General features: G+C 32.5%; 1 protein-coding gene across 3 annotated transcripts; it reads left to right on the forward strand.

Annotated features, from left to right (window-relative positions):
- Positions 1–366: 366 nt before the first annotated feature.
- Positions 367–18,416, forward strand: Zasp66 (PDZ_signaling and DUF4749 domain-containing protein Zasp66). Of its 3 annotated transcripts, none has more exons than XM_029303773.2 (9): positions 367–479; positions 3,682–3,935; positions 4,619–4,790; positions 12,457–12,612; positions 12,782–12,832; positions 13,982–14,070; positions 16,305–16,443; positions 16,724–16,756; positions 17,823–18,416. In XM_029303773.2, the coding sequence occupies exons 1-9, from the start codon at positions 438–440 to the stop codon at positions 17,913–17,915; spliced, it is 1,029 nt and encodes a 342-aa protein (XP_029159606.1). In that variant the 5' UTR covers positions 367–437; the 3' UTR covers positions 17,916–18,416. The 3 variants fall into 3 exon arrangements, with proteins under 3 accessions (XP_029159606.1, XP_029159600.1, XP_029159586.1); XM_029303753.2 differs by lacking the exon at positions 367–479 and adding an exon at positions 1,876–2,261; XM_029303767.2 differs by lacking the exons at positions 367–479; positions 12,782–12,832 and adding an exon at positions 1,873–2,261.
- Positions 18,417–18,519: the final 103 nt, after the last annotated feature.

An 18,519-nucleotide genomic window follows, 5' to 3' on the forward strand; every position in this document is an offset into this window, starting at 1 on the left:
GAATTCGCAGGCTAAAGAATTATTGTCCAGGTTTTTTTTACATCTCGTAGCTTATAATTAAATGGTGATTCATAATGAATTGTCGCTAATTTGCCAATGTCGCGCATAATTTTAATGATCGTATAAATTAAGATAAAGTGAGTCACTAGAACGAAGACCGTGATTAACTAACCTTTAGCGCTATAGGTTGCTAATTTAAGTCGTATAACGCGTATACGCGTGTTCTCTTCTCTTTTCATCTTTCATTCTTTCTTTCTTTGTCCCATCTCCGGATCTATAGTCTTCGTTAATCACAGCCAAATTAATTACATCGATCCCCACAGGGGAGAAGTTTCTCGCCGTCCGTGAACGTCGCACGGCGGAAGAGAAGCGCGAGTGTTTCATCAGGAATAAACGAGGGAAAAGCGATAGGATAAACAGATTTTAACGAATCTAGGATGGCTCTTAAGTTCTCCATAGGCCACTTTTATGAGACCTATGTGAGTACGAGCTGGAAGAAGTCGTCCCTTAATTTTCTTGTGAATTCCCTGTTGCCTCTTAATTTCTTTGTGAATTACAGTTTAATTATACATCTGTTTTTAAGATCTTTCATCTTTATTAATTCTGACAGATTTTCTTCGACGGGTTTAAATTTTTGCTTTGTGAGGAATGAAATTAAAGCTATATTTAATTGAGTATTACAATCATTTAATATACATAATTTATTACATGTTCAATTAAATAATTTGATGACAGCAATCGCAGAAATTTTAGTATTGGAAATCAAGTGGTCTCTTAGCAAATTAAATCTTCTAAAGATATAAATAATTATCTAATCTTGGATTAATTTTAAATAAAGTACTTTCTCTTATTTGTTTAATACTAAAAATTAACAAATATGTAAATAATGATCAAGCATCAAATGTGTTGAAGAATCTATCGGAATTTGGTGTGATGAAATATGTAATGTATATTCTTTTTTTCTCTTTCACTCATAAACTTTTTCATGTATTGTTTTATATATGTTTGTCCCATTTACAGATTGTTTATAAAACATATATTCGAAATGTGTTTTAAATTGTATCGTTAAAGTGTAAAATTACACTATTGTAAAATATAAATTTTATTCATCAGAAAATTTTGATCTTGTCTCTCCCTGATGTTTACCATTTATTATTTTATTTGCATATAAATTCTATTGTCTTATCATCTGTTAATTTCTGCAAACGATTGGATTAAACATAATACCATATATGATGTTCAAGCTATATTTTTTGTTTTATAGTTTTCTTTTTTAATTTTAACAAGCTGGCATGCATTTACAAACCGCTTCTCCTAGAAAAATCCTATAACCCGAGCACAAATTAATTTTTGTATAAAATCACATAAATTAACAAGAAATAAATTTTGCGATTAAAAGATTTATCTTTTGTTAATTTACGTCTCTATACTTTTATCCTTCAAAAAATTATAAGAGATTGACATTTCCAGAAAACAGGAAAATAGAAATGCAATAAGAAAAACGGGAGACTTCTTCATTAGTTCAGAGATCCTCTCTCTCATCTATGTCTTCAAAGATCCTTCTCGCGATGTCCTTCGCGGATGCAAATATTGCATCTCTCTCCCAAAAGTGTCTATAATGTATTTACGCACGCACGCACGCACACGACGGATGCCAAAGAAATGAGTGCAAGTCGGATCACCAGAACAATACATCGGCGCAGTATGCCAATTCGAAATGGGGCCAGAATAGCGAAGAAACAGAAGGAAAGAGAGAGAGAGATTAAACTTTGCGATAGTCTCTGTTTTAGAGTTAGGCAACTAAGGCTCCTTCTCTCTCTCTCTTTATCTGTCTTTTCCTCTCTCGCTGCTCAGGGCTCTGTCAAAGTCGGCATATAGTCGGCAAGTGCTACAGCTGCAGCTACTATCTCAGTAGTGTAGCAGAGAGCGACCACGAGATCCGGGAGATCTATCGCTCGCGCCGTATTCGCGCGACGTCTTATTTTCTTCTGTGAAAATCCCCTTCTCACTTGCGAGAGGCTCTCTTCATTCTGCTCACCTAGTGCATCTCGTGATTGATCGATCGATTGATTAGGTGCTTGTTGTCGTGGTGGTTGTTGTTGTTGTTGTTATTGGTGGTGGTGAATTAACTGGACCGAGTTTAGAGTATGACGAGAAGGCACACGGTGATCGTGAAGCTCAAGAGACCCGGCACAGGCAGGCCTTGGGGTATAAGAATCGCTGGAGGAGCTGATCTGGACACACCGATCATTGTCACCCGCGTGAGTCTTCTTCTTCTCGATTTAATTCCGATTCCTTCTTGTCTTATTCCTTTCATTTTCGGATGAAATTGACTATATAGAATAGCAAGTTGACGAAATGCATTCGTTTTTCAAATGTATTCCAATATATTGGAGTTTATTCTGGCTCCAAAACGTAAAGAAATGATTATGATCTTTGAGAGAAACGACAACAAGTGATAATAAAATAGGAAGATAAATTTAAGGAAACAATAAAAAATAATGCATTCTTCAACTATTTAAATAAAAATGAATTATGTTCTATCGATATTATTGTTGTTGACATTTGATAATTGATATTTGATGATTAATATATTAAAATGACAATCAATAAGTATATGAAAATTATATAATTTGATTTGATATTTATGATTTACTCGCAATGTTGAAAAGCTATTCTCTTAAAGCTCTCTTTTAAATATTCTAAACTAAGTTTGCCGAATTACAATATAGAGTCACTGATCAGCGAATCCAAAACAATGTGCGATAATAAAAAAAAAAAAAAAATATATATATATATATATATATATATATATATATATTAGATATTTTTACGTCATTTAATCATGTGAAAAATTTGATAACATGCCGGATAATAATTTTTATCCGACAGAACAAATAGTCTCCCATTAATAAGGCTTCGTGTCTCGATTTCGGCGTCTGCTTACTTGGCTTCGATTTCGCGCTGGCATTTGCAAATCGCGACCAAACAATGAGTGTAGAACGTAACACAATACCGTGAACATTTGAAATAGAGAGAAATAGTGGAGAGGGTTGCCAAGAAATTTTCAAATCAACGATTCGATCTAGCGCCCGTTGACATTGATACACGATGTGTACCAATGCATTCTATTTGCTTGCGCAAAAACATCGTCCAATCAGGCAGTCTTAATTTTTGTATATTTTGGGCATAAGTACGTAACATTGCATAAATTAAAGATATAGAAGTTCGCCAGCTTTTATTTAATTCTCTTTTTATCTTTTATTTATTTTTCCTCCCATAATTTTGTCTTATTTCTAATAATATATTCATTCCTTCCCTTATATTTAGCTTTATTATTTATCAAGTTTCCTGATGGATATATTAATTTTTCCTTTTAAGATCTATCATCGAATTTATCTGAGTGAAGCATCATCGAATGTAAATAATTATTTCTTTAAATTATTTTACATGCCATTGTATTAAACCATTTAGAGAATATTCTATAATTTTTCGAAAAATAAATTTTTTAAGATCTTGCTTCTTGTCACGTATTTTCAGTACTTAAGATTATATCTGATTATTTTCTGTTAATAATAATAATAATATATCTTACAAATTATAATAATTATTTCAACAAATTATAATATAATAATATAATTGTTGCTAACAATAATATCGAATCAATATTTCTGATTGCAGTCGGAGAACGAAGCGCTCCAGAGGGGTGATGTGATCAAGAAAATCGACGATTATGACACGCGCGACATGAGGCATGTAGATGCACAGAACCTTCTCCAAAACTCCGAAACCATAAAGCTAGTCGTCGAAAGGTCTGAGTCGTCGAGAGCCACGACATCATCACGTATTACCACCGACACTACTATCACCGTGTCACCTCTACCATCCACAGTTTTCAAGTCCAGATTTGGCGACGGGGCTGCGGTCACTAGTCTGTCAGAATGCAATATTATCTCCATTATTACGCGTTTTTTGATTGATAATGCCGTTGTAATGTTATTCATTGTTGCTCTTGCACAATATCGCATTCGCCACTACGTAACGCCGCCGCTGATTAATTCGCTTCCTCGATTAATTATAGTTTCCTTCTTCGTACAAAACACAATTGACATTTTTGCCCGCTATTACATTGACTTATACTACTTCGCTCTTACATCAACGATCGCCTTTAACCCTTTTTTAAATATCTAATGAAACAGTAACTTTTATCATCGAATATAAAATTAAAATTCATTTTCCTGCATACAATTTTAATTTTGTTTTACACATAATATGAATTTTACATACGTATTATATATTATATATATCATATATTTTACTCTAGAATTCTCAATTTTACACGTTAAACTATCTCTAACTTTTTTTGTTTCAAAAAATTGCAGTCTGTATATTTTAATTTTACATTATATTATAAACTTTATAAATTTATTTCTCTCATTTATCTTATTAAAATTATTTATATATTTAATTGCATTTTTTTTAAAAATCGAAATATATTAATTTATTTTTTTATACTTGAAGGTAATCGTCGAAAAACTGCACAACTCCCTGTATTTTGCAACATAAAATGCATTATTTATTGTATGTTACTAATATCTTTTGCAAATTTTTTACGTAGGTACAAACAGCAAAAGGAGTATCCTCAAGAATTACCGAAGAGCCCGATACCGCCGCCTTCAGTCGAAGAATACATACCGATACCGAGCCCCGAATGCAGTCTTCGTAGCACGATCGTTTTGCCACATGATCATCGTGATGAGATCCGCGAAGAGAGAGTTCATTTGTCGCAGGTATTTCAAATGTGCATTTTTTATACGAATTATACGAAATTATTCTTATTGAAATAACAAAAAAGATTTTCTTGTTTAAATGAAAATATGTATTGAAATACATGATTATAAATCACACATATATATAGAAATGAGAATAATGAAATTTATTTGTATAAAATAAGATAAAAATAAGACAATTTCGTTAAATTTATAAAATAATAAAAACTTTCTTTATCTTAAACGAAATCCTAATGATTATATTAAAAAACTATTAATTTTTTGTTATTCATTGATGAATTTGTCTAAATCTATCTATTACAACAGATCGATAATGTTCCATAGGAACAATTGTGATTGAACAAAATGCATTTTATAGTTAGAACAGATTGAATTGAAATTTCCGAACATATGTCGACAATGCAAACTCGCTAGAAAGTTCATTGATCCGCGCGAAGAAATAATCGACTTTGTTTTCTTGCGTATAAATTAAGGTCCAATCGCGATATTTATTTTTCTTTCTTATATCGGATTGAAATAATTTGGACGAGCAGAAACGTGGCATTGATATCGAAAAATATTCACATATCTCAGGCCTCATATATAATGATCTAAACAGATATCCCGCGGTATATAAAAATATTTTAAAATATTTAAATGGTAGAGTTATTTAATTTATAAATATTTTAAGTGTTATTTAAATAATGATTATGCATTATTGCATTATATACTAGCAGGCGCCAGTGTTCGGCTATGACTGACAGTTTCATGCGGAATTATGCAAGCGGGCACTAAAAGTAGATACTAAAATACTAAGTATAGAAACTGTCCCGTCATAAATTCTTGTCTCTATCGTTAAGTCATAAATGTCCTTTTTCTATTTGTTTTTCAATGCTTTGCGCGTTTATAGAAGAACGGCCAGAACGCTGTTGTAAATATGAATCCATATGACAAAACCATTCTTATACACTACGTATCTAAAAATATATAAAATAATAATTTGGATTATAAAAAAATAGATTGCAATGGTAATTATAAAATATAATATTAATATATATATTGAACTGTTTGACGTAGGTATGATTTAGAAACATAAATTATTATAAATAATAAACAACAATGTTTATTCCGATTTCTTAAGTCTGTATGAAAGTGTCTGGCAAGCTTGAATCGGTTCCGAAATAATTCCTTCTTCACTTTGAAATCCAATAACTCATCGTTAGATCATACTAATGGTATAGTGTGACAGGACATTTGTCACGTTTAACTCGTCTATCTTGCTTGTTTTGAAATAGTTATTTAAGCCAACGAAAGCTTCTGGCCTGATTATTGCATTAAGCTATCGCATAATGGAGCGTATAGAAAAATTTAATACAAATGAATTTATTTACAAGATAATATATAGAAAATAAAACCGTAAATATATAATTATGTGGAAACACAAAATTATAAAATTAAATACTTTTTCCAATTAATAATCGTATATTAAAGTATAATATATATATATATATATATATATATATATATATATATATATATATATATATAGAGTTCTTATCCATAATTTTTCTAAAATCAAAGATTTTCAAGAGAACAAATAACACTACGAAATTGACTAATTGATCGAATAATTTATAAAGACAAACAAGTACGCAAAATTTTGATTAACGATTTTAACGGCGATGGCAATGATTTGCAATGCGACACTTTTGAGTCTAGATGTCGTTTGACGGAGTATTTCTCACTCGTTTCGCGAAAACGATACCGACGAAACTTCGGAAAGGGAAGTCGTCTTCATATCTTCGTGTTTACGTCGCTAATCGTATTGCTATTACTATTCGCCAGCTGCAACAGGATGCACCGTGCATCGCCGCGGCTTAGCGCGAAACGGAGGCACGAAGGGGCCTTTATTCGTGGGAAGTCCGAAGTGTGAATATATTTTTGTTGGCCCGCCACGATGCCGGAAAGTACGTCGGTAGAGCCGGTTGCCACACGCTATAAATATCGCTTTTGCATCGAAACCCGCCTCTGCCTGCCCCGATCCGATATACATCCCGCGGATTCAGGACGTCGTCGTCTTCTATACTTTGGCCTCCTATATTCGCCTAGTCACTATTTCATCTCATTCTATTGGGATCCTAAATGGAAAATTCATCAAATCTCTTCCTCTCCCGTGACACATCAGACAAAAAAACGCAATGCACGTTAATAATATTTAAATTGAAAATAGTTTACTTGATTTTTCCTTTTTTCAAGATCACATAAACTTAGAGAGAAGACAATATGTTAATTTTCTAAAAATTTACTTAAAAAAATTTATGAACACTTTTTTGCCTGTTTTAAAAATATCACGACCGTCGAATTTTGGAAATGTCTGATTGCGAGAAAGAATGCACGATGTCCAAAATATTTTGTATGCATTTCTATAAATACATGACAAAAGGAAAAGAAAGATTTACTAGTAAATCTTGGCAATTGGAGTAACTCTCTTGTTAATCTCTCATCGCGAAAGTCCGTTGCCAATAAAAACATTTTACGCGATCATCTTGTAGCAATAATCAATTATTTGTATAGGAATAAACCTTAGAAGCTCTGAACTATGATAAATAAAACTGAATAAATAAAATGATCTAAATTTTTAGGAATATCTAAAAAAATGTTTTATAAATCTCTCTCTCTTTATGTAATATTTTTTACACAATGTTATCTATACATTTTCCTTTTTCTTATCAAAGAGAAAGAGAAAAGATTTCGATTGTTCAGGCGATTTTGATGATTTATCTGGTTTCTCAATGGGATAAATCGATTATAATTGCCATCGAATCTCTAAAAGTTCCGAAAAGTATCCGACTAATGACAGTTGAAAGACAAGCTTCCAGTGTCAAAGAGTTAAGTATGTGAAACGAAAGCGAGGGTATTCGAGAGAGGTCTCCTCTCCGGAAAGAGAGAGAGAAGAGTCGCGTGGAAAAGGCCAGAGTTAGTGCCGCCCGCGCTCTCGTCGAGCCAGTAGTGCTTAAGCGCGAATAATCCGGCGAGAGTCGCGAACGAGGGACGACGCGAGCGATATTACGTGGCTCGCGAAAGGGGTTGCCGCGCGAGAAAGGGTGACAAGTTTTTCCGAGGGAAAAGAATCGTAGAAATCGCGAGGAAGTTCCCGCGGGACGCCTCTCGACGGGACGAGAAGATGCCCGCTTACACAACCGTCTATCGTTACAACATCGAGCATCAACCGAAGGAGGAGGAGGCGGCCGTTTACTGGGTACGAAAGAAGCAAGAGAAACATTTCGTCGGTTTGTTAGAAAAGAGACGATCAAATTATAGCGAAAACCCACGTAGGCGACCGTGTAATTGCAAGGCGAATCTCCCTTGCCCTTGAACGTGGACCTTCCTCGAGAACGCGGCCAAAATGTGCTCGCGGATTCTGTCGCGTGCGAGTGATGAGAGATTAAATTGTCATCGCAAAAGTATTCATTTCAAATATCCGACGAATATGTTCATTTTTTTATCTTTGCACAGACAAATTTTTCCGACAGATATATATTTATTTAGAGTGAAAAATGTATTTACGTAATATGTGTGTCAAGATTTAGAATTTAATTTTTCTTTCATTCTTCTTAATTAATTTCCGATCGGTAATTAACTGAATAATTACATACTGAGTATATTATTTTAGATAAAGCTGTAATTTATAAAATGATTTATTCGATTATTTAATTAATAATATAAAGTTTTATAATTAAATATATAATAATGTATCAGTTTTTCTAGTACTTATTAATTATTCTTTTCATTTTATTAGATTGACTTTTTATCTTTTTTTTTAATTTCTTCTTATTCAAATAAAAATTATTATTTCTGAGTCACGCGTTTATTAGAACAATATTATCGATTTTAAAATTCATTTTTTCCGTCCGAATAGCATTTATGCGTGGGTTTGCTTACGACAGAATATAAAAACGCACAAAATCGCTTATGTCTCGCCATGTCACCCTAAAATAAAACTCGATAAAGACGCAAGCTCAACTTCAGCATCGACATCGATATCGAATAATGAGATCACCAGACGATCTGGATTTCGCGTTATTTACCTTGACACATAATTGTGTCTATATAGAACAATTTCTCGAGAAAAAATTAATTAATTATACTTGGAAATGTATCGAAAAAGAGTCCGATGATTTCGTCGCGATCGGTCGGAGTTGAAAGATATACGTAATCGAGATGAAAGAACGAAATTGCGCGAACGCTAAAGCGATGTGCATTAATAACGCGCGATGCAATAAAACACACGTAGGCACATCGCAGATGCCGTTCATCGGTATCGCGTTCTATTTTCGTGAACGGGATCTGGGTTACTCGCAAGCACGAAAGGCCGTCATATGTACAAAGACACACCCACATCTCGTGTTTTTCGAACGCACCTTTTGTTCGAAAAAAATGTAGAAGGCCAAAAAATTAATTAGAAAAAAAGAGCGACGTCCTGAACGTGATGCCTTACGTCTATTAAGGGTTGATCCGCGAAAATGTCGAAATTAGAGATAACTTTTGAAATTTTGTTTACTGAACAACACTCCAGCGAGGAATTATATACGATTATTTTTGGATATATGAGTAAGCAGCGATAAAACTCATGCAAGAGAAACGTATATATCATGTATTACAACTGGAAGGTTTTATCACTTTATTATTTTCTTCGCGAGCAAATGAAACACACACACATTTGCAAATTGAGAATTTAAAATATATAAAATAAATAATATAAAATATCTTTGCATATATTAAACTCTGTCTATATGATATTTCTTAATCAATTTGTTTATCCTTAATGTGACAATGTTTTTTTTAGTTAGAAAGTGATTGGCGATTTTAATATAAACTTAATTTTCACGTCAAAAATTGAATAAATCGGAATTTATTAGTCACGTAATCACGTATTCAACTTGATTGGAATTTTTTATTTTATGCGTATAGTTAATGAAACCGAAGCGTCTGTTCGTTAATGTGTCTCTTGCCAACCTGCTCCAATCGGTTTCCAAAGAGTTCAAGTTTCATCTCGCCGCCGCCAAGTAATAAACACTCTGCGAAACAGCTGTTTTGCTCTCGTCTGAATATAGTTCGCGGGAGACCTTTTACAAAACGAAGCATGAAAATGCGCACACGAAAATTCTATAAAAAAAAGAATCTTAAAATAAACAAGAATTTTATAAAAAACAACGAGATAAATCAGTCAAAACTAAACTCAATTAATAAACTATTCTATCATTTTCGGAAGAAGATTTAATTTGATTCAGAAATATTAGTTATTAACGTTTAAAAGATATTCTCATTATTTCATTTTCTTTATATAAAAAAAGAAGAAAGAACATATTTTTTTATTCATCTTTAATTTTATAAGACGAGATGATAAAATTTTTTTGACTAATATTCTTTGAGCAAATCAGTCTTTTCAAGATCTATTCTAAATATTTTTACGATGCAGTTTGAAATACACTACATCGAGGCATACGTCATCGAAACAGAATAGAAGTAAAATGCCCTTTAGACATTTTTAGCTGAACGATTTTACTACTCCCTTTTCCGTGACCTTGTCAACGCTTTAGCGAGGGACATTTCTCATTCCTTCATTCTCGGAGAAGAAATGTTTCCTGGTTAAAAAAAATTGCGAATTAAAAAGAAACATGGAGAGGAAAAAAGAGAGAGAAAGAGAGAGAGGTTCTCTCGTGTAACGCGATTCGGGGTGTGCGCGTTATTTTTGCTAGCCGGGGCCTTCATCTATTTCGAGAGAGTCACTAACGGCTCACCCTCCAACATATAATGACGTTCCTGACCCATTTATAATCATCGTAATCGCGTGATTTCACGCCGTGAACGTGAAACGCAAAACTCGCGCGCGAACTTGTTACGACCGCGACCGCGGTTCTAAAATTGTAAAATATGCACATTGCAGCATGCATGTTGCAGCATGCACATTAGAGCACCAACGTCGAATGGCAGTGGGCATAAGAGAGGTCAAACTCCTTACGTTTCATATAAACATTTGGTTTATATATGTATTTTGGAAATATAAATTTGTTCATTTAACAGAGGCCTCGATTCGTCAATTTATTCAATTTATTATTTAGTTGTCACGATCTCAGCTGATAATGCGATAATTATGTTTCTAAAATTTTAGATTTCGAGAAAGAGCTACGAAAAAAAGTATAGAAGAGTTAATAAAAATATTGTACTGACAAATCGCTCAGATTGAATAATGTTTAGTATTTTTCCGTTATATATTTCGCTAACTTGACGCGCAATAATTCTGAAGCCAACAACGCGTCATCACGGTCAATTAATTGCCCGTAAATCCCGAGCTGCCCTTCAAAAATGACTATTTTTGCAGAACAGAAAATAAAACGACAGCTTGTTTGTCCGCGAGCAAATTTCACGAAATATTTCTTTTTCTTTATATGACTATACTTTATTTTTTCAATTCGCGATTTGGCGAAAACCTCCGTGGAATTTGCACGACGAAAGATTACGAGATTCCGTCTTGCACTTATTTTCACGGATGTTTCAGCAACTCAAACTTGTAAACAGACAAGAGTCGCATGACGAATCGACGATGCGCGATATCGAATCGCGTAATTTCATAATGTCATGCAAAAACGACGGTATGTGATGTAATGATCCGTAACTTGCCAAGATAAGTTCGCTCGTGGTACGAGAATGCTTTATGTAATTTTCTCATTGTGTGTGCCAGCTAGGCAGAATTTTTGCTTCTTTAGAAGCAATCGGTCATCGTCTGATGATATCACTTCCGGTTCACGGTGTCGCGCCAAAAATATCGATCAATGTATTGATACTAGCTGGGAATTATTTGCATATGCAAAAACAGAATATTATCATTAGTGAAAAGCGTTAATTTTTTTACATAGTTTACGATGGAAATGAATAAAAAAGAATACTTTTGAAAAAATCTTTGATCTGTCATAAAAGTCTCCAATCAATGACATTATTGGACTAAATTATTTTAAAATATCTTTCAAATATATATCTTAAAAATATAAAATCACGATGTCTCACTTTGTTGTAACTCGTCATTCTTTAAGTCATACCTCGCCTCATTAATGTTACGAAACGGGATCAATTAATTTAAGATGCGATATCATCATCATCGATTTATTTTCGTCGTTGCTCGGAATTATGGCGACATAAGAAGCACCAAAGATTATAACGAGCCATCTAATCGCCATGGCCTCTATTATATAGTTTATTTTAGATCTCGTTAGCTAATTGGCATCGCTTCGACAGGATATTGTCTTATATATATATAATTTATGCCATCAACTACCCCATTACTCACATTATTATCGGTATATTATTTTCACAATGTTAATTTATCAATATTAATAACAGCCATTGTAAGTAATCATACAATGAGGGAAATATTATGTATTAATAAAATATTAAACTAAAATAATATATAGTGAGACATCGCGATTTTATATTTTTAAGATATATATTTCAAAAAATATTTTCAAATTATTTATATAGACAAATAATGTCATCGATTGAAGACTTTTATGACAGATCAAAGATTTTTTTTCACACAAAAAAATTCTTTTTTATTAAATTTGATTATAAATGAATAATTGAATAAAAAATAAAAAATAACGAAATATCGCAATTACGATCTGTCTTCTAGCCCTACCGTACGACTCCTTTGGTCTTGCCAGGTGCTAAGGTCAAGAAGGATGCCCCTCTCGGCGAATGCTATCTGCGACATCATCCGAATCCGATGATCAGGGCGGCACCCCATCATTACGAGCCGGCTCACCCTGAAGTCGCTATGAAGCAAAAGGTAATGATCCGCCATGGAGAGTCATTCTCCGTTATATATCTTTCGATTTCGACGTCATAATACGGAAATAAGTTCGTTTCCTCAGAGACACGTTTTTGTCGAATCGGGATCGGTCGCGTGTAAATCGGTCCTCTTAAATTGTATCTCTCATTAAACGTCGTCTGAGCAGGTGGCGGAAACGGTACTTCAGCGTGTCTTGGGACCTAATGAAGTTCCAAAGGTTTGGATCACACACTTCCGTTTTTTGCTTTCTTTCGTAAGCCGCTTCCGCTTTGAGAAACGACGCTTACGCTCTTTGGATATCCGATATGTCCGCAAGAAACTTGAGTTTTGCGGAAGTTTCATCTTACGAGAACTCTGTTCTTACACGATTTTTTTTCTGCTATAACTAATAACTAATAATAATGATATATGACTTGTAAAGAGATTATTACAGGATTAATTAATACAGGAAATCCTGAACTCTTCCGTCCGTGTAATATAATTCTATAATCCGAAATAATATTGATACGTAATCGATTTCATTGCAAATCGATATATCTTGCACTATCTCCCGATTTCGATTAAGTCACTAAAGTAACTTACTTAAATTAAGTAATTGAATTTTTTATTTCAATGATTAAATTAAATTAAATTAAATTTAATGTAATGTGTAAAAAATTTTGAATTATTTGATTATTAAAGTAAATCTACACCTTGAATAACATTTACTTCGTATTGTTTGATTATTATTGATTGTTTTGTGAATGGTTCAAAATGTAATTTCGAATGAGCCGATCTAAAAATATATTTGAGCATAACGATTAATTACATTATGACAAATATTATTTTTTTGTAGTAACGGAATTATATAAATTATATCTGTAAATCAAACTTTTTTTTACGTATATTTTCGACATAAAACGGAAACTTGGCATTAGCTAAACATTTATTGTGTCCAATGCCAACATACTAAATATACGGTTATTTTTTTGCAGCACTAAAATTGTCATAATGTAATATCGCAGTCACAAGTGACACAACTTGATGACAAATTGTAACAATAATACACATTCAGTGGACGTTTTGCACAATAAAGCGTTATTAATATCTATCTGCTTATGTTGCACAAAAATTTCAAAATAAATAAAATAAATTATAAATAAAATATTATAACTACATATATTTTTTAAAATTTTAATTGTGTTTTAAAAATAAATATTGAAATAAAGGAAGAAGATTGAAATAAATCTCATTTACGCTTCTGCTTACAAAATAATAACTCGATCGTTTTGATCTCAAGCCACAATTATTGTATTTTGAGTTTTGTGCGATAATACGGCGAATTGTATTGTACAACTATCGTAAACGCGAAATTTCGCTATTTTAGGTTGTCCATAAGCAATTCAACTCGCCGATTGGTCTCTATTCGGAACAAAACATCGCGGACACCATCAAATGTCAAGCATCTGCCGTCCCGTAAGTAATCAATCATTATTTATGATTGCACTAAGCTCTCCTAACTAGCATTTTTTAACTACTTAAACCGAATTATATATACATATATATATTTAACGAATCGCTAATACGCAGTAAAGCTTGCAGCAATCACAGGGTAAAATTAATAAACAATTAATAAAGATTGGCTTTTCCGCTGAATGCCGCTCACACATTTTGACAAATATCTGTCATATAATAAAGATAATAAAAAATTCGATTTTTCGTCTTAATTGAAATTAACAAATTATCAATTCACACAATTCATGACGTCGTAAAAGATGAGTTTAAAAACTTGATTATTACTCTCAGTAATATCTTCAAAACCGGAGACTGATTTGGACATTTTTAAATAGCAAAATTATAATTTTTATGTACTATATATACATATATATAAATTTTTATCAATTTCTATCTATTAATTTTTATATAGCCATATAATTAGATATATTGTTTGAAATGTTAATCATTTTCAGATATATTTTCTGAGTTTTTTTTAGAGATTTATGCAAGTGAAAAAAATGATCTTTTTTTTGGATATTTTCACGAAGGCTAATTCGGAAAAGATTACCAATTGGGGAATTAAATTGGACTTACTTCGTTCGAGATTGCGCAATCGTCGATCTTCCATCGTTCAAAAGAGAAAGGACATTCTGGCTCCTTTCTTTTTCCTATGCGGCTCTCGGATTCTCCTGATGATTCATTACTTACGTAGCGGTTTGTTTGTTTTCCAGCATTTTCATAGACTTTTCCTTCCTGAAACAGAAACAGGAAATACAGGAGCAAGCGAAAATCTTGAAAGAGCAGGCCAAGGCTGCCTCCTCGAAGAACGTCTGGCCACAATTCAATAAGCCAAATTAAAAATTATTGTAAAAGACGTTCGAGACGTTTTCCGATGCTTCTCACACGTCGGATCTACGACGGCAGTTTTCCGATTTTCACGTGATTCATTGGGCACGTTCCTTTATTTTACTGAAGTATTATTGTATATTAATCATATACATATACACGCAGATTATTAAATAAATTATTTCTAAATTGTTAAAGAAATTTATCATAAAACGTTACAATGAGAAAAATTGTTGATAAATTTGAAAAATAATTATAGTACAAAATTGTTAGAAAAATATAGGTATTCGTTTTTTTTTAATTTACGGTATCTCGTAAACTACTGATTTGTCTTAAAATTAGAAATTATTTGATTGTCTTAAAATTAAATTATTTGTTTCAAACAGTAGACACAAATATTTTTTATAGATAATATCGATATTTGAATTTATATAAAATATTGAATTGCGATATAACGAACGTGACCACTGAGTTTCAATATTTTGAAAAAATATGTGTGATTATTATTTCAAATTAGCTTGTCGTTCATATTGCATAGTGATGAAAGTCATATAGGCGCGTTACTTACGTTAGACGAAATTAAGAATTTCGCGCTGCTTTCGCGAATCCGCGCAAAAAGCTTTTTCTTTAACGATAGTGAATAAACTCTTGCATGTGGTAGAGTAGTAAATAATCAATAAACAATACAATAGTTGAAAAATACGTGAGAATATCTACTAACTTCGATGAGTGTTCGTATGCTTGCATCGTAGATACCGTGCACGAATAGCTCGAGACGACTTTCGAAAATTACGCTTTTGAGAACAAATTTTTTAAACATGTTTTTAAATATTTTTTAACCATAGAATTTTAATATTTGAAAATTAAAACAATCTGAAAATTTTTACATCAATTTTTCTTTTTAATATATAATTTAATTTTTTGCCCTATGCACAAGTGTATTAGAAAATCAATAAGTGTCAGAAAATAAGCCTTTCAGAAATCTGCAACATTTTTTTCTTAGATTTTATTGAATCTTGACAATAAGAAAATCTTTTCTTTTTAATTTTTCCAATTCTTTGCGAAATTTTTTTTCTCAAAAAGCGTAATTTTTTAAATGTCCGACGAACGCGTTCTTCCTGATCGGATATGTACATGGAATTTGCACGATGAGGAATTACCGATTTCTCTCGATTAAACTCGGCTGGAGGACGCGTCTGAAAGTTGTTCTCGAACAAATTAATAATAAGAAAAACGTGGTTGCGTAATTGGCAAATCGCAATCCCGGCCGCTGCTAACCGATCCAGATAGAGAGAAAGATAAAAGCCGCATGAGCGAGAGAAAGAAAAATTAAAAATCATCCCTGTGTACACATGCGATACATGCAGCTTGAAGAAGCCGGTGAAGTACGACCCGAGTAAGAGCGAGGCGTACAAGGCCCTGCAAGAAGAGCAACTCGGGGACCAGGTGCAGGAGGTCAGGCAACCGGTCCGCACCGCTGTCTTTTCGCCGCAAAAATCGAACAAGGTATACATTCTTTTTTTTTACATTTTCAAGAGATATAATAAAATAATACGTCTAATTCAAAATTGATTTTTTTTCTCTTCAATGTCTTATTTTTCCAATATTATATATTTATATTTATAAATATATATTATATTAATATATATTAAATATATTTAAATATATTAAATAAATAAGAATATATATATATATATATATATATATATTTAAATATATTTAAATGTATTTACACGTATTGTAAGACATAAGAATTGCGTTAAACAATACGATATTTGTTGTACAGATATACCATACTCCACCGAAAAGTCCTGCATACGTGAGTATCTGCGTTTTTTTCGTTTTGATCAATAATTAATTTAAGCCACACAATTTTAAAGAAAATTTGTCAGGCTGAAATACGCATTTTAGCAACGCAGTTTTCATTCGCATGTTATCGCATGGATTCTATGCAAGAATATATTTATTATCAACTGCTGCATAGACTATATTATCTCAGAGCTGAACTTAAGATTCTCTATATTGTATCATTATATATTCATAAAACGCATATTTAAAATACTATGAAATTTTATTTAAACATGCCATTTAAAATAACTTAATCACACAATTTTTAATTATTCACGTGTTTATCATTTGCCACCAAAAAACATTTATTGACTACGTATGAATATTCTTATAACGTTACCGAACACAGCCGGACGATGAAACGGCACTGGATTATATAAGTAACTTGGCACGAGGTGTTACTTCTCTTGTGCTTCTTTCTTTTTCGTCTACCGAAGCGTCGTGCCAAACCATCTCCTAGTAATAATCGACCGTTGCATTTCACCATTGGAAGATCATGATAGATCCGACCCGCTTATCTTTTCTAAAAAAGAAAGATCTCGAATCGTTCGATTATTTATAATATGACGCGATTATTTCACATTAATATAATTATCATCACATACAAACATATTAATTTCAATGCAGATCTGTCATTTAATCGTCGCGCGATCGGAGATGTAATCTAATTTTCGGCCTCTGTTTTATTAAGGGTGGATATAGACGTCCCTTCCCTCTTCCTTTTGTTAAGGATTTCACCACCGACTATTAAAATTTTTGCAGAAACTTGTACGTGCGTTTTCTATTACTTTTGCATAAAGTGCTTTCGCATAGAGAAATTAATTCATAGGACAGATGCTGTTTCATTATGCTGCATTGTCGGGTGTTTGGTTTTTTTCTCTTGTGTAAGGCACGTTAAGGTGTTATAATCTCACGGCATGCCATTTCACGAGATATAAAATTGTCTTGTTCATAGCATAAATTAAACTTAGATCATTTATGTATACCGTTTTTACAGTTCGACGATATAGAATGACAGTGAATAATTAAATTTTCAGATAAACGTGCTCGACGACGAAGGCGAGAAGATCCATCAGAGTAATAGTTTCAAGAGGATCATGTACAGTGTGCTGGGACAGACCGATTACTAAAAGCCGAACTGACGCTATAAATATATCATCATTTATTTATGTTAAATAAATCTATATTTTATTTATTGTACTACGCAATAAACGAATTACGCATGAGAACGAATGTCGAACAGAATCTCTTTTAACTGAGATTAGCTATTGGATTTTTAAAGAAGCAAGTTTATATTAAGTGCATATAGAAAGTAAAGAGTCTACGGAAAGTCTGCGTTAATTAACGAATTGCATTCGACATTCATTGCTTGACAGGATAAAACAATGCCATGTATTTTTAAGCGTAGTAATTATAAATATATAGTTATTTTAAAACGCATCATTGTTAGAGTACGCGGGGCTTGCAATCATATATATTTTACTCAAGATTAATATTTTTTGCTAGCCTGCACTAAGATAGCTTATTCTCTTCTCGCCGCATCTCGATGTATCTATTTTTTGACGATCTATTTACACACTGTATTATACTTTTAACGTTATGCACAATGAAAAATTAATTTTCACAAAATATATTTTGTCTTATTTTACTCTTTCCCAGATTTTCGTTTAAATTCAAAATCAGAAGAGATCTTTCTTTCCAAATTCAATCCTAATTAATTTCGTATAAAATTAA

This window comes from Nylanderia fulva, unplaced genomic scaffold, assembly GCF_048542155.1.
Source record: "Nylanderia fulva isolate GAGA-0341 unplaced genomic scaffold, ASM4854215v1 Scaffold23, whole genome shotgun sequence".
Lineage (NCBI taxonomy): Eukaryota > Metazoa > Arthropoda > Insecta > Hymenoptera > Formicidae > Nylanderia > Nylanderia fulva.